The sequence below is a fragment of the Rhopalosiphum maidis genome, chromosome 3 (genome assembly GCF_003676215.2).
Source record: "Rhopalosiphum maidis isolate BTI-1 chromosome 3, ASM367621v3, whole genome shotgun sequence".
Classification (NCBI taxonomy): domain Eukaryota; kingdom Metazoa; phylum Arthropoda; class Insecta; order Hemiptera; family Aphididae; genus Rhopalosiphum; species Rhopalosiphum maidis.
In genome coordinates this window covers 19,168,121-19,184,187 of record NC_040879.1, presented here as the reverse complement: position 1 = coordinate 19,184,187, position 16,067 = coordinate 19,168,121, and the positions used below count along the sequence as shown (strand labels likewise).

The window sequence follows — 16,067 nt, the reverse complement described above, 5'->3', positions numbered from 1 at the left end:
TAGAAAGAAATTATTTAAATAAAAATACACAAATAAACTTATTTTATTCATAGCACTAACTAGTAACAATTTTTTTATATTATTTTATAGATTAAATCTATTTTTCTATTTTTTGTTTTTGCAAATAAATCAATAACTTCATCAATAAATGTAGGATCTGTGGATAACTCGTTCAACATTTGTTTTTCAATGGCCAGTGATGACAAATTTGACAATCGGTCATTGTTCATAGAATTTCTTAAAAACGTTTTAATACGTTTCAAAGCACTCATATTCCTCTCACTAGAAGAAGTTGTTACAGGGATGCATAATACTAATTGTAATAATTTTGAAAGTTCTTGATATACATCTAGTAAATTGTCTAAAATTAAATAAAAATAATTAATTATAAATATTTTAAATTAAAATGTACATTATAATTTTTTATATTCTTACTTTTGTATAAATAATTGAATAAATCTTTTGGTGTTAAATATTTATCAGGGCTGTCATAAATTATTTCCAATTCATTTTGTAATCGTTCTAAGTTAAATATGTCTGGAAAATGATTTTTTAGTTCCATTAGTTTATCCATTGGGAAATTATTTTTGTAATCCTTAAACGACGTATTATTTGTAAGCTCGACAAATTTTAAATTTATGAAATCTTTAAATCGAACTTCAATTTGTACTATTATAGAATCTAATATTTCATAAGTTAGAGTTTTGAGATCAATTATATTTTTTTCTGAATATTGTAGTTCGCTATTTAACTCCATCGCCGATTTACAACATATTGATATAGTCTCCTCTTTTCTCATTGCAATTAATTGATCAGAAAATATTTTTATTTGATTGACACAATATTGAACATCAGCAGTGCATTTAGTCTGTAGTATTAAAAATACATGATCTGAATATAAAAATAGTTTTTTAAACAAACAAAGTAAATAAACAAATTTAAAATTTGTTAGCTTATGCAATAAACCATATGCCATATTTATAGTTATTGGATCCCAGTCGTCTTCGTCTGTAACACAAGTTATCGCTTTTTTCAATTCTATAAAATGGGTAGTAATAGTTGCAGCAGCTCTGGAGTGATAATTCCACCTCGTTTCACAACTTTGAGGAAGTTTAAACCCTTTTTCCCTTAAAAGCTGACTTTTTTTTGGCGATCTACTAAAAAATGTATGAAACATAGTCAAATCACTTATAAATATTTTCACAGATTTTATCGATTTTGATCCGTGTAGAAACACTAGGTTAAGTTGGTGAGCATAACAATGTATGAACATTGCTTTTGGATACGACTGTTTAATAATATCTTGAACTCCATTCTTTTGCCCTGCCATAACAGCTGCTCCGTCATATGTTTGACACACTAGTTTATCACCTATATTCCAATTGTTTATTTCTGTTAATAAAATTTCAGATAGGCCAAAGGCAGATTTATCTTTTGATACATCGAAAAATCCTATAAACCTCTCTTCAATTTTGTTATCGACTACATATCTAAATATAATGCTCATTTGAGATTTACACGATACATCTGTTGTTTCATCAGCTTGAATAGAAATAAAATTTGCTTTTTGTAATTCGTTTGAAATTTTAGTTTTTAACACACTAGTAATACAGGAAATTAAATCGTTTTGAATATCGCTTGATGTTCCTTTAAAAACTGAATTCGACATAAAATGTTCTCTGAGAAGTTGCTCTTCTCGAGAAAGTAAATCTAAAAGTTCTAAATAATTTCCTTTATTTATAGAAGAACTATCTTCGTTATGACCACGAAAAGCTATTTCTTGCTTTCCCAGAAAACAAATAACATGTATTAAACGTGTTAATATTCGACGATTAACACCGACATTTTCATTATGTTTAATTGCAGCCAAACGACGTCCTTCCGACAGTGCATGTTCAATCCGATTTGCCCCAAGTAACATAAATTGTTCTTGGGAAGTTAAATGTGTTTTACTTATTGCATGTTTTGATGCTTTACGATCAAAATTTTTCATAACTGAAATACCATCACTTCCCCATGTTTTTTCTCCCCGAAACAGTAAACAATAATAACAAAATAATTTACCTAGATTTTTACTTCCAGCTAATCACGCATATTTTGTGTACCATGATATTTGAAATTTTCGTATTGTTTTCCCATCAACCGTTTCCAAACTTAAACGTGGTGTTGGTTTTTTCGTTTTTAATTGAAGTTTATGTTCGAAAGAGTAGTTATGAATTCCTACTTTTAAAATTTCACTTATTATATCTGAACACTCCATATTATTAAATTTAAAACACTTCGCGTTCCAACGAGAAACAACAACTAGGTACCTAAATAGTTTAAAATATGTTTAAAAGATTCATCAATTTAAATATAAAATATAAATTATTAAAAATACACTGCTATTAAAATTAAATACGTATTATGCTATTATTATTACTGCTTACTGTATAAATACGAATAAGAAAATAATTATTACTATATTATATCATTATCTTATCGTCATGTGGGTATATTTATAAATATACCATAACGATACATTCGTGAGACATGTCTCCATTAACTCAATGCGCACGATACCCCTCCTTCAAGAACCCACCACACCGCATGTTCTAAAGTATGAGACACTATTCACATTGTCTATATATCTAGCAAATAACATTATTATTGACTATTGTCTTGTTTTGACCCGACAGCGTCTATTTAAATCTGTTTATGCATGTATATTTTATATTTTATAATTTTTAGAATAATTATAAACTAAAATATCGTCTATAATAAAAATACAAATTTGAAATTACAATACATTTTAATTTTTTAAAAACTTTAGGTATATTTTAATACGATTATAAAAACAAATTGACGAATCATTTTTAATGGGTAGACAATGTCTCTTTGTCTCATAGGTAGCTTCGCAACTGATATTTTGGTAATGAAAACCGTGATTTACTAATATCAGAACAGTTTCTTACACAAAATTTGTCTATCCGGGACATGGTGATTTACAAAATCAAAAATACAGTTGGTGTGTAAATTGTAATCAATATTTAGAAGTATTGTTAATTTGTTATATATTATTATTAATTAATTACATCAAGTTTTTGAAAAAGGCGCGAGAAATGCTGATTAATTATCATGGCTTGTTTATAATAATTTACACGATACCGCGCTAGCAGTCTTGCCGTAACATAAGAAGTTATTGCGTTGAAATATGAGTTGATAAGGCACTGCGTTCCGTATCCAGCACGAACTAAGATATACAGGACTGGAAACTGTATGGTTGGAAGGTGTGAAAGGTAAATCCTCCTTAATGTATATAATGAGCGGGGTACGGGGGCTTTGAGTTCTTGTCAACACTTGCGCTATCTAGAAAATAAGAAATTAATAAATCGGTATGCTAATTCATCTTAACTTATAAATCTCCCGCCTTTTTCATGCTTTGTAATATAAATAATTATACAATATTATAATATATTTTATACCTACCTAACATATTATAATTATAATTCATAATTTAATTGTGTCTATGTTTTATCTTGACTTTGATGACATGATGTTCAACTTTTTTAAGATAAGTTCATGCTGAATATTTTTTATAATTTTAATTTTATTCTGTTTATCTTAAAATACACACAATTATGGTAAGGTGTTGTGTTCTTAAAGAACATGGTGATTTACTGACATTTCCTTGTAGTGATCATAAAACTGAAATAATGACTAATATTTTCCAATACTATATCGCTATGAGAATGAAACAATTTACTTTGTCACAAAACAAGCAATTAAAAAAGAAAAGTTACTAGAAAAAAAAAATTATCAAAACTGATTACTACATAATAGTTACTTTATAAATTATAGATTCTACTTATCTTTTATTTCATAGATGCTAGCTATATAATAGGTACCTGTCTTATTTCCATTATATTATATACTAAATACAATTATACAATAAATTATTACAAATTATAGTAGATATCTATATTCTATAATAATAACTCGGAATTCGGATAGCGACCACCGGCCAAGAGTTGAGCGCTACTATTGATTAAAACCGAAATTCCTTCGTCCCTCGCACAATCATAATATTAAGGTGTACTCATATCAAAATTCGTTTCCAGTCCTGTATATCTTGGTTCGTGGTATCCAATATATCTTAATTCGTGCCACTAACCTATATTATAACAATATTTATTAATTTACCTTTCTATCTTGATATAAGTCAGTATCTGGTTAATATTTTTATTGTTACTATTATTAAATTATACCTACTTATATATTGTATGAACGAACAGAAATAGTTACTTTAATTGTCAACTTGTTACTGAAAAGAAAACAGAAAATAAAGAAATTATATTTAAAATGATTTATCACTAATCAATTTATAATATTATTTTATTAGATATTATGATATTTTAGTTTAAATTTCTTGTTTTGGGTAATTAATTAATTTTATAAATATAATTAATAGGCTATTTTTATTGGAAAAAGATTATTAACTTAATCAACTTTATATTTTAGTTTGACTTAATTTTTCAGTAGAAGGCTGCAGTTTGCAGAGTGCACATAATATAAAATTAAGAACCATAGTAATGAATTTATTGCATTTTGTAAATTTAATGTGGGTTATTTCCAAAGAAAAAAGGCAGTAACTCCTAAAATATGTTAAAAAACATAAAACATGAATAAAGTAAAAAAAATATTAACAAATAATTTGAACATAATTTAATAATGATTTATAAAAAAAATCATTAAAAAATAAAACTTCTGGGTCAAAAATTAAAAAAAAAACCTTTAAACTCGATTTTCCAACATTTCACTTTTTGGAGTTACTGCACTTCTTGGTAGCAAGGCGGTGTAGCGACTGCTACACCTTTAATTAAAGTTGGGTGGGGTGGGTTTTCTATGTAATTTTTCATATGCAAATAATACAGAATAAAACTTTGGAATATTTTAATAGTATAATAGTATAATAGTAACTAGTTTTTTTTTAACATGTTGAATAAGCTATTCAATAGGTGGGATGTTATATGGATGAATATTATTGAGGGTGGGTGGTTACTTCTTATGTTTCACTACATCTATATTTTTAAGGATAGCCGCCACTGGTAGGAATACGCAATGATTAGGATAGCTGATTGTCAGGATTATATTGTTAACAAATTTTAGAAGAAAAAATGTCTTACATTTTTCTTTGTTTCAATTTACAGTACTTACTGATTTAAAAAAAAAACAATAATTGGATTAGGGAGAAGGTATAGTGATTATAAAGTATAAAATATATTTATTATGTTTGCCTCTTTTCCTTAATTTGTCCTTGATTACACAACAATGTATTGATTATACAACATGGTTGTATTATAACGCATAAATATTGATTTTACGATATTATTATTTATTTTGTATTATTTACGCAACGAGTCAACATTATCAGTTGTATATATATATATATTTTAATAATAACAAAAAATTTAAAAACGAATTTGTATTTTGGTTTTAGAGGAAGGGAAGAATATTAAAAAGTAAAAACAAAAGATACGTCTTAAATTATAATGACGATAGATCATATTAAAGTCAAGCCACTGTTGCTATGGGTGATCGACTGACGCGCTTTCCGACGGGATAGGTATTCTGCGCCGTCCCCGTTAGCAACAGTAAATTATTGATTTTTCTCGAACAAATGACGTCCGACCCTTGCGTTGTCGTTGTTAATACCACAGATTCCGGGGTCCAGAGTAACAAGCGAGAAGCTGAGTGACCGGGTATTTATTTTACTTTATAAATTATCGTGGGATCTTTTCTCTGATCATCATAGATTTTTATTTTATTTTTCATTCTATCATTTCTATTTGTTATAATTTTAGAAGTATCTTACTATTCAATAGCTCTGCTCGAGTGTGTCGGTAGCTGATTTACAATTATGCGAAGGAATAATTTGAATTTATAAATCTTGATTGTTGCTTTAGTCGACTTAAGTTTAACTTAGTGTGGTCCATTTAACAGCGGTACTAGTTGATAAGTCAAATGTTCTATGAGAAATACGTGAGAAAACTTTTAATTATTATTATTATTATTTATATTATTTTTTATTTTATTATTATTTATAGCTAACGGACCTAGTATAAAATTCAATAATATAAAATAATTATGTTACGTGACAATAAAATAAAAAATATGCTACATATCAGTATTATCAGACTTAACTTTTAGATTCTGAACGAAGTGAATTGATTTTACAATGATGTATGTTATTTTTTTTTTATGTCTGTCATCACGTTTGGAAGTAAAAATAATGCTTTAATTTTTAACTTCAGTCCCTCTTTTAAAATAAAAATTCATCTAATTGGTACTTGGGGGAGGGGTCAAAAGTAAACAATTTGTGAAAATCGAAATATGTCAAAATCGCGAAAATTTGTAAGAAATTTTGAAGTTGAAAATTCATAAAATTTCTGTGATTTATACCTAAGGTTAAAAAACACAATACAAGGTTATCCATAAGTTGTCCTTCAAGTAACTGTAAAAAAAAATTCTAGCGTTAATATAGAAAAAATGTTATGAACTTATAAAATTTATTTTTTTACGAAATTGAGTAAAATTACGATATATTACAATTTAAATATAAGTAATAATATAATACATCCTACTAATTATCATAGACTGACAAATCATCTCCGTTCAGAATCGTTTTTCGTATAGAATGATACCTGTTATTGCATTCAAATTTAATACATCCATTATAGTGACCTACTCTCCATCTCTACTATACAGCAGAGCGATATCTATTTGGCCGGCTTTTTTTTTAAATTCACATTGTTAAATTTCATAATTTCAAATCACCAATCAAATATTTTTAACCAAACTTAGTTTACGTAGTTGCGTCGTAGGTATCTACCGTGTCAGGCGCTCAGTGTCTGCGTAGGTACCTACGCGCGTAGTTAAGATAAATCACATAATGTAATCGAATACTATCACAATAAAAACATGGAGAGAGTGGGATTTAGTTATTACAAATCTTCAAAGTAGGTACAACACATAAAAAAATGTAATTTTTTGTTCAGATTAATTATCAGACTGATATCAGTGATATCGACAAGTTTACATACATTAATATGTTTTTAATCCCACATTAAGTTAAGCTATAATTACAATCAAGTATCAACCCTTTGCTCCCACTATAAAACTGAGCAAAGAATTTGGAAAATACTTGTTACACCACCTTTCGATGTTCACCTACATTTTTTTATATGAACCAATTTATTAATAGGTAAAATGTTTGTAGAAATCTATCAGTATTTAAAAATGTAATAATTAGATAGGAAGATAGTAAAATATAATAAGTATAATTAAGAAAAAAAATTTAAGTAGCTGTGTCTTATTACTCGGTTGTATATTCTAGTATATTATGTTATTAACTAATATTAAAAACGGAGATACTTGTTTTTTATCGTTTCACATCAATGCATAAATATAATTTTTTCAGAGTACCGAGGTTGCTGCTCGTAGTGCGTAAGATTTTCTTAGGTAGGTACCTACTAATACAATAATATGATGATCAAAATAAAACTTACAATTATTTACATCATTTTATGAATTCTGGTTAATGACTTTGTAGGTATATTGTTGTCATTGGGACTAAAATACGGTATCAAACACAGATTTTTCAAGATTTATTATGCATTTTAATTATGTGAGAGATAGTTAACTGCGACAAAATAAATTAACATTAAACAATCTGCGTCATGTAAAATTTCTGCGAAATTTGTATCCAACATAACATATATTATTAATTAAACGATATTTGTACATAATAACACAGGTATATAATATGATGCATGTATATATCTATATAGTATGTGTTATCTATTGTCATGTACATACTATTTATATATTATTATTATTATATTATATATTATTATGTATTTCTGCAGCTTGTACAATGTTTCTTATCGGTTTTGTCACAGATTGTATAATATTAATTTTTTGTTCGCATTAATTTATATATCGACTTTTAGAAAAGGTATAATTTTGTCGCAGTTACATATAGTCAATTATTTATCCACAAAATTAAATCATGAGAATTGTAAATTATTAGTATTAAATAGCCTATATTATAATAAATGATTATTATAGGAAAGGTAAGTGGTGTACACATATGAAAATACACCACAGGTGATTATATAACTTGCAAAATGGTCAGTCAGGATGTTTTATGGAATTTTGAAGACCTTAAATTGCTAAAAGGTACAGATTTGCCAATTTTCGGAGGTGATAAGTATCCTTGTATAAGTTTACAATTGAGGTATATTTTTAATTTTTAAATGTAATTTATAGTTTAAATTAATTGAAGTTGAAAACATGATTATTTAGGAGTATGACAGAACCTATAAGAGTACTATCTGGTATTGACTACTGGCTAGATAATTTGATGGCTCACGTTCCCGAAGTTACTATGTGTTATCATTCAAACTGTTTTGTGCAAAAACACGAGTTAGTGATGAATGAGGACTTGCCAAGTTTGAATGACTCTAAATGTTCATCTAAAGTTATTACACGTGTCGCTCAAAATGTATTGTCATTTTTAAAGTCAAATACTACTGAACCTGGACATACATACTGGTTATTCAAAGGTAAAATTGAATTTATCCCTAATAAAAAATCATTTACTGTGTTTTATTCATTATTCACAGGGGACAATGATGATATAGTGAAATTATACGATTTGTCTTCATTATGTTCTGAATCATTGGTCGAAGAGTACTGTGAAGGTCAAAATCTGTTTACTATTCCAGTGGCTATGCTGTTATATCATGTTGCTCTGAATTTAAAATACAATCCAATAGATCAGATGGCATCTAATTCAGCTACTATACAAATTTTGCTCAATAATTGTTTGAAATTATTAAACAAAACTAAATACCCTCATGTAATTTGTATATGGTGTTCATCATAATTTGAATTAATATTAATCTTTTGTATGATTTACAGATAGTAACATCTGTTCATTTTATGTTATCCGATTTCTATATTCCAATTGATATTAATCCCGCATTAATTAAACTTAATGATAACATGCTTTTGTCGCCGGATGTTGATTCAGATGAGAATTTATCAACTAGATCTAATGTTGAGAAATCTATGTTTTCTATCGGTACTAATGATTGATGTTTATCACACAAAAAATCAAAAAAAATCGCAACTAATTTTATTATTATGTTCAGATAAAATGTAATTGAATAATATTTATATTTCAGAACTCGAGAATCCTCCATCAGAAATGATAGTAATGACATTAGAAGAACATTGTCAAAAAGCTTTATACAATGTTGGTTGTGGTTTAAGTTGTTTATACTATTTGGAGGATATAAATCAACAGTCAACAATGAAAAAAGGCCGAAAGATGAAAAACGTCAATAATAGAGGCAAAAATCAAAAACATAATAAAGAATGTGTAAATGTTGAAAACAATGACGAGTATAAAAATAAGTAAGTATTATCAAATATTGAACACTAATGCACGATGATGGAATTGTTAATCCTATTTGAATATTATTTTATTAAAAGTTGTTAAATAGTTTGAGAAAATTCTTAAATAAATAAATTATTGTATTGATCTTTAAGTATAGTTACTGTGCTTGTTGCGTTTATTAATTAACGATGTACTCATCTTTTCACGTTCTGAAGTAAGATTGTTGTAATAATTAGCATACTCACAAAGTGAGTATTTATGTTAAATAGATAAATAATGAAAAAATATTTACTTTTAAAACACAATTGTAATCTTGAACACAAAATGTTTATGTATGTATTTATCTACTCTACTTGAGAATCAACAATAAAAAGCTGGTAGTGGACTTTGAAAGGTAATTGACGACATAAGCGTTATTGTGATGACCGATGACTGAGAAACGACTCAAAAAGTTCTAAATGTTGAGATATTGGACTAGTTCTAAATCTATTTGTTCACCTATTTCTACCTTTCTATAGATTTTAAGTACGTCCCGTTATTACCTAATATAATTATTCAATCATAAAGTCATAACATTCATAAGAAAAAAGTAAGTACACGTGTAGTAAACAGTTAATAAATAAAGGGGTCATAAAGTAATAACTGATCTATCGAACATAGTCATAGTCTACGGACGTCCCATTATAATTGGGGGCGCTGGGGCTTACTATTATAAATATATAGATAGGTCGAAGCCGGTTTAACAATTTGTTATATTTTATATTATTCGTGATACAATTTTTGGGAAAAATTTGGGCGTACAAATACTAGCGCTTTTAGAATATATTTTTTACGACTTTCAAGAATCGTAAGTTTATTAACAATGTATATTTTTTCTGTATTTCATTTTAGCACATTACTCTGTAAGTCTGTTGCTGAAGTTATGCCCACTTGGCATAATCCACCAAATCCTCAGGACAATGAATCTTGGAAACAACGCCTGAATATACTATTTTATGAAAAAGCATGTTTGGCATACGATATATTAGCTGAATATTATCTAGCACAAGCAATGTAAGATATAAATAAAAAATAGATTTAAAAAACTTGTTGAATATTTCAAGGTATTTTTTTTTTAATACTCTAGGTATGGAAGAGCATTAAAACATTATTGCTATTTATTTAAATGCTGGCTGTGGATTATCAATACCAACTTCAATAGAAAAATAGGGTTTCTATTAAAAAGTTCTGCTGATTGTTGTTTGTATATTTCGCAAAATTGGGATAAAGTTCAGCAGTACAGAATCGAACTAGAAACTGATGATAAATGTGATTTAAAAATAAGGAGTTCATTACAAGACAAATTCGATAATTCTAAACTACAAGGTCCTGTCTATATATAATAGCTATTAAACTATATAATATTAAGTGTATTTATTTAATAATGATGTTAGATTTCAATTTAATACCAAGAAATATTGAGTCAAAAGAAGGTATATTGAATGCAGCAGTTAATTGTTACAAACGGTCTTTAGAATATGAAATAGACGAAAACAGTAAAAAACAACTGAATAGAAGAATTGGAAATGTATACTATGAACTAACATCAGGATTCGTAGATGAAATAACAAGTAATTAATTTTGTTATTTAAAGGGGGTTATTTGGCGAGTATTAAATTAAATTCCATCTTCACAGATGCTTTGAAAAAGCAATCTAAAATAACTTCTCCAAGATTAAAATGGCTACTAAAAACATCTAGAAATTATTTGTCAATTGGAATTAATAAATCTGAAAGATCATCTGACTTAATTAACCTCGCGTTGTTATATTCAAACATGGGCCAATTGTATCGATATACATCAGATTATTTATTACAAAATAATCTTTCTTCTACTGATTTTATAAAAGATAAGGATTTTAATAAAATGGTTAGTTCTTCAATTTAAATTTAAAATTTACACGAAATATTGTATAGACTTGTTATCTTTTAGTCCGTTGAAGGCTACACGAAAGGCTTGACAGTGTTGGGCAACCGAAGTTTCGATCCAAAACTTTGGGACTTCATTTTCTTTGAGGTATCTACAATGACTTACAATATGGCTATAAAATATCAAGAAAATCCACCCGAATACTCAGTAAATACAAAATAATTGGATTAACTATAAAGTTAATATTTTGTCTTGTGTTATAAAACGTATATTATTTATTTTAGGATCTAACTGAAGCTATAAATGTACTCTTGGAAGCTTTGAAATATTGTGATTTGGAAAATGAAGTGTCTAAAAAATCATACTACGAGTATCGAGCAGCAGATATTCATGATCGCCTGGGGTCTTTGTATTACTGTCGATTAAGGTGATCCACTGCACATTTATCAAACTAAATAACTTAAATCATGAATAAAGTGCATACATTAAATGATTCAAGCGAACCGTAAATTAAGTTAATTTGTAAACTGCTAATATATATTTTTTTGATGTTTCGTTCTCCATTAATATTATTTCAATATTATTTTCTAGAAATATGGAAGTGGATATGCCAATGTTTAATACTACTCTTAATCAGTGTACATCCAATTATAATCAGTCATTTGAAATATTTTTTAAAATTAAACGTCCATTAGAGTGTCTAGAACTAATCATGAAAGAAATCGCTGTAGACGAGCTTCAAATTGAGAGTATAAAGTACTTGGTTATATGATGAATTTAAATAATTTTAATTATAATTACCATTTAGGAGCAAAACATCCTTGGTTTAAAGTGAAGTTTATCGCGTCTATTGCACAGAAATTAGCCGAAAATTGTATGTGTGTATTGCAAATGCTATTGGAAAGTAAATTAGACGATTGCAAAGAGAATCATTCAACAGATAATCTTTATAAACCTTGTCAGAATAGTAAAGATAATCAGGATACAGAACAGAAGAAACTACAATTATTAAAACTCTTAGAAGATAGATTGCTACAAATTTTAAAGTGTATGATCAAGCTATCTATAACACAACTACCCACGTGAGTAATCCTATTTCTAATCTTTTAAAATTTGTGTGTACAAGTGCCTTACAAACGTTGCACTTATTTATTTATTTAATATTCATACAGACAATGGCCAACTTACAATAAAGTAATAACGAAAACAATAATAGTATTATTATATTTGACAATTAACATATTTTTAAACTATTAAATTTAAGTAATACAAATAATATACCTAAAGAATAAAACAATAGTAAAAATTAATGATTACACAGATTTATAAACCGAAAAGTGGGAAAAAGAGTGGAGTTATGTGACGCGAAATAGTATTAAAGAAAATTAAATAACATTTATAGTATTTGTTAATTACATGATTATTTGAATAATGTATTAAAAACTTGATTGTTTCCGCAAGACATCAAAATATTTAAGAGGCCATTTAGCATGTACCTCTGAGACTGAGAGAAATGTGGAATATAAAATAAATCATTATTGCGTAAGTTATAACATGAGTATTAATTTTAAAATTTATTTGGTTAAATAAAAATGAATAATCAGTATCGTTGTAATTTTGAGCAATTTTGTTTTATCATACCAAAAACTGAAAAGGCTTTATTTTTAATTGCTAATATGACATGTATGTTAAATATTAACTTTGTACCGAAAGTTATGCCTTTTTATAGTCTTTTATCACATATAAACGTTCTAAATTAGTGTCTGAAATAGAATAATTAAAGTTGAATGTATAACGCTTTTTAGAATAGTGTAAAATTTTACATTAATTGTAGTATGTAAATGTAGGTAAGTGAGAGGCCATTAGAAATGCACCACTCATTAAATTTAGTTAAATATTTTTGTAGCAGTAAATTATTATTTAGGGTTGAGATTGATCTATAAATGTTTAAAATGTTTGCATTATCAGCGAACAAAAGTATATTAGAATGAGTGATGGAAAACGTCACATTATTGACAAACAAACTAAAAAGAGGAGATGGTCATCTTGGTGAACTCTAGTAGTTACCTTTATAGGAATTGATATAAAGCTTTTATACATAACTCGTTGTGTTCGTTGGCATATAAATGAGTCAATCCATTACAAAAGATGACCGACAAAACCAATTTGTTGTAGTTAATGAGTTAATAATTTGGGCGTATATCGATTCCCCCGATTTTATATTGATTCCACCGGCTACTGTTTATATTATGATGTATATATTTTATATTGTTAAACTGTGGACTTCCCAATCCTTCTATGTTACTTCTCGCCTAGTTACTAATCAGTATAGTGTCGCACACTCGTATTATTATATTTATTAAAGAGTATTACCTATTAATTATAAATTATTATGAACTTTACTATAGTTTCTAGTGAAAGAAAAAAAGATTTAATTTTATATAATAGTTATAACTAGGGTTTTAAAATTTCATGAAATTTATTTTCTTGAAATATTTCACGAAATATTAAAAAAAAAAAACAAATGAATATAAAATTCAATAGAGATGTCGGTTAGGTCCAATCGATCTCGTAATCGTTGATCTGCGCGGGTACCTGTCGCTTCCTGGTTAATTGACTGTGTTGAACGGTTTCCGAGGTGGCGCGCGTCTGCGTCGTGGCGGTTGAACCTTGTCGTTTCCCGTCAGTTGCGTCGGTCTGGACCTCGTCGTTGTGCTCGTCGTCGGCTTCTTTGTTGTACTTGTCGTCGACCATTTACAATCGCGACGAACGGTGTTTCGTTTCCGCAGTCGTCGTCTTCTTGACCTCGGCGAATACCATAATATCTAGGGCGGTCGGTGTTTCACTTTGTAGCACTAGGGCCAGGCTGATTGCATAAAATTTCGCGTGACGTGGTGAAGGCGTTCTCTTGTGATCAGCGCATCGGCATATCTTTTACCGTCAGACGCGTTAGCGGAGCGGCTATCTGCACGTATTCAACTATTAAACGCCTAGAATAGTTGGCGATAATACGTCGGTCGGAGACTGACATTCGATACGATTTCGAACTAACAGGCACGCTGCCTGGTGTTTTGGCGATGTGCCCCGCGCCACGGCAGTTAAAACAGTAGAACGACGTTCTTTTGATACGTCTGTTTTGGACTCAAACTTGTACGTCGACGACCTAGCGGGCGCGTTAATCGTCGTTTTCGGCGGAATAGCTGGTGCAACGTATGTCGATTTCGTGCACAGCGGTTCAGTGGTGAGTTTCTGTTCAATGTCATGAGGCTCAGCGTACGTCGGAGTAGCGATATCGAACTTCTCCTTGCGCTTTGCGCTCCTAATCCGGGATATCAGACAACAGGTCGTCGCGATTGGAGTGCGTATGACTGAACACCCAATCGGTCAATGGTTGGGTCCTTAATCCCTCGAGGACGTATTCGCGTGTCTCGGCAAATGTCAAATTGAGCAAACGGCACAACAATTTTGGCGTAGAAGTAGTAGATCGTCGGTTCGTTCTGCTTCTGTACTCGCATCTCGAGTTCTCGCCACAGGTCCGCCTTGCGCAACGTGCAAATGAACGTCGCCCTAAACTTTTTCACGAAGGTGTCCCAGTCTCGAAACTCTTCGAATAGGTACCAGCTCCGGGCAGCTTCCGAGACATGTGAACGAACATACAGCAGGCGGTATCGCAGTGGCCACTGGTTAACTTGTGCCAACCTGTAGGTTTCTAAACCAGTCCTCTGCTCGACCGCTAGATTTGTGTCCCGTGAACGACCAAATGGGACGTACCGATGGGTAGATATATTTTTGGTAAATTCCCTAGTTATTTACCCGGTATTTAAAATAAATACCCGATAATTTGGGTAATTACTTCAAACAAAAAATATTCAATATAATTGTGTTCATCAACAAACAAATGTTAAGAGTATGATGATCCAAGCCAAAATACCCATATTTAATTGAATACATTTTAAGTGGAATGTTGGCTACATATTTTTTTCAAAATATCATATAAATAAAAAAAAAAAATATTTTTAAAACTAGGAAAAAATAAAACGTTCATAAGCTTACTGTTGTTATATTAACTAAAAGAAAATATAAAATAAATTTTATTAAAAAAACAAAAATATTAATTAAATAATAAAAAAAATGTATTTTTTTAACCAAAATACAAATAAAACATAACAAAATAAATTGTTCATTGCCTCCTTGCTGTTATAATATAATATAAACAAAATATAAAATGCATAACAAAATAATAATTATCCGTATCTTCTTTTTCTGATCATGAAACTGAGTTTTCATCACTACTGGTATCATTGTATAAAATAGATGTTTCTGAATCTGAATCACAATCACTGTCTGAATCACTTTTTGAGATAATCATATTTTCATCGTTGTTTTTAGAGTTAAAAGAACTCAATGAATTTTGTATTTCTTGTATAACTACAGAAGATTCTTCACAGTTATTTGCTTCTGTATTTTTGGAAATTTCACTTTTTTTTATTTTTTAGTTTCCAATTGTAAGATAAGTATGTCAATTTCCCAGCTCTCTCTGTAGTTAATCTATTTTTTTTATTCCTATGTATCCAAGAAAAAGTGCTGAATGTTCGTTCAGTAGCAGCAGAAGTACAAGGAGCATTTAATATTCTTACTGCAACTTTAGATAATGAGGATATGTGATCTAAAAATTTCCACCACTTTACTGGTTCAGTAATCAAAGAATTTTCCC

General features: G+C 28.9%; 1 protein-coding gene across 1 annotated transcript; it reads left to right on the top strand.

Moving 5' to 3' along the window:
* The first annotated feature begins 8,168 nt into the window (after positions 1 to 8,168).
* On the top strand, positions 8,169 to 12,439 carry LOC113557794 (erythroid differentiation-related factor 1-like). Its single transcript, XM_026963344.1, is given in 13 exon segments — positions 8,169 to 8,278; positions 8,347 to 8,606; positions 8,667 to 8,902; positions 8,965 to 9,178; positions 9,234 to 9,462; positions 10,337 to 10,498; positions 10,572 to 10,810; positions 10,879 to 11,055; positions 11,121 to 11,353; positions 11,417 to 11,560; positions 11,638 to 11,780; positions 11,945 to 12,102; positions 12,162 to 12,439. Coding segments are annotated over 13 exon segments (2,583 nt in total).
* Positions 12,440 to 16,067: the final 3,628 nt, after the last annotated feature.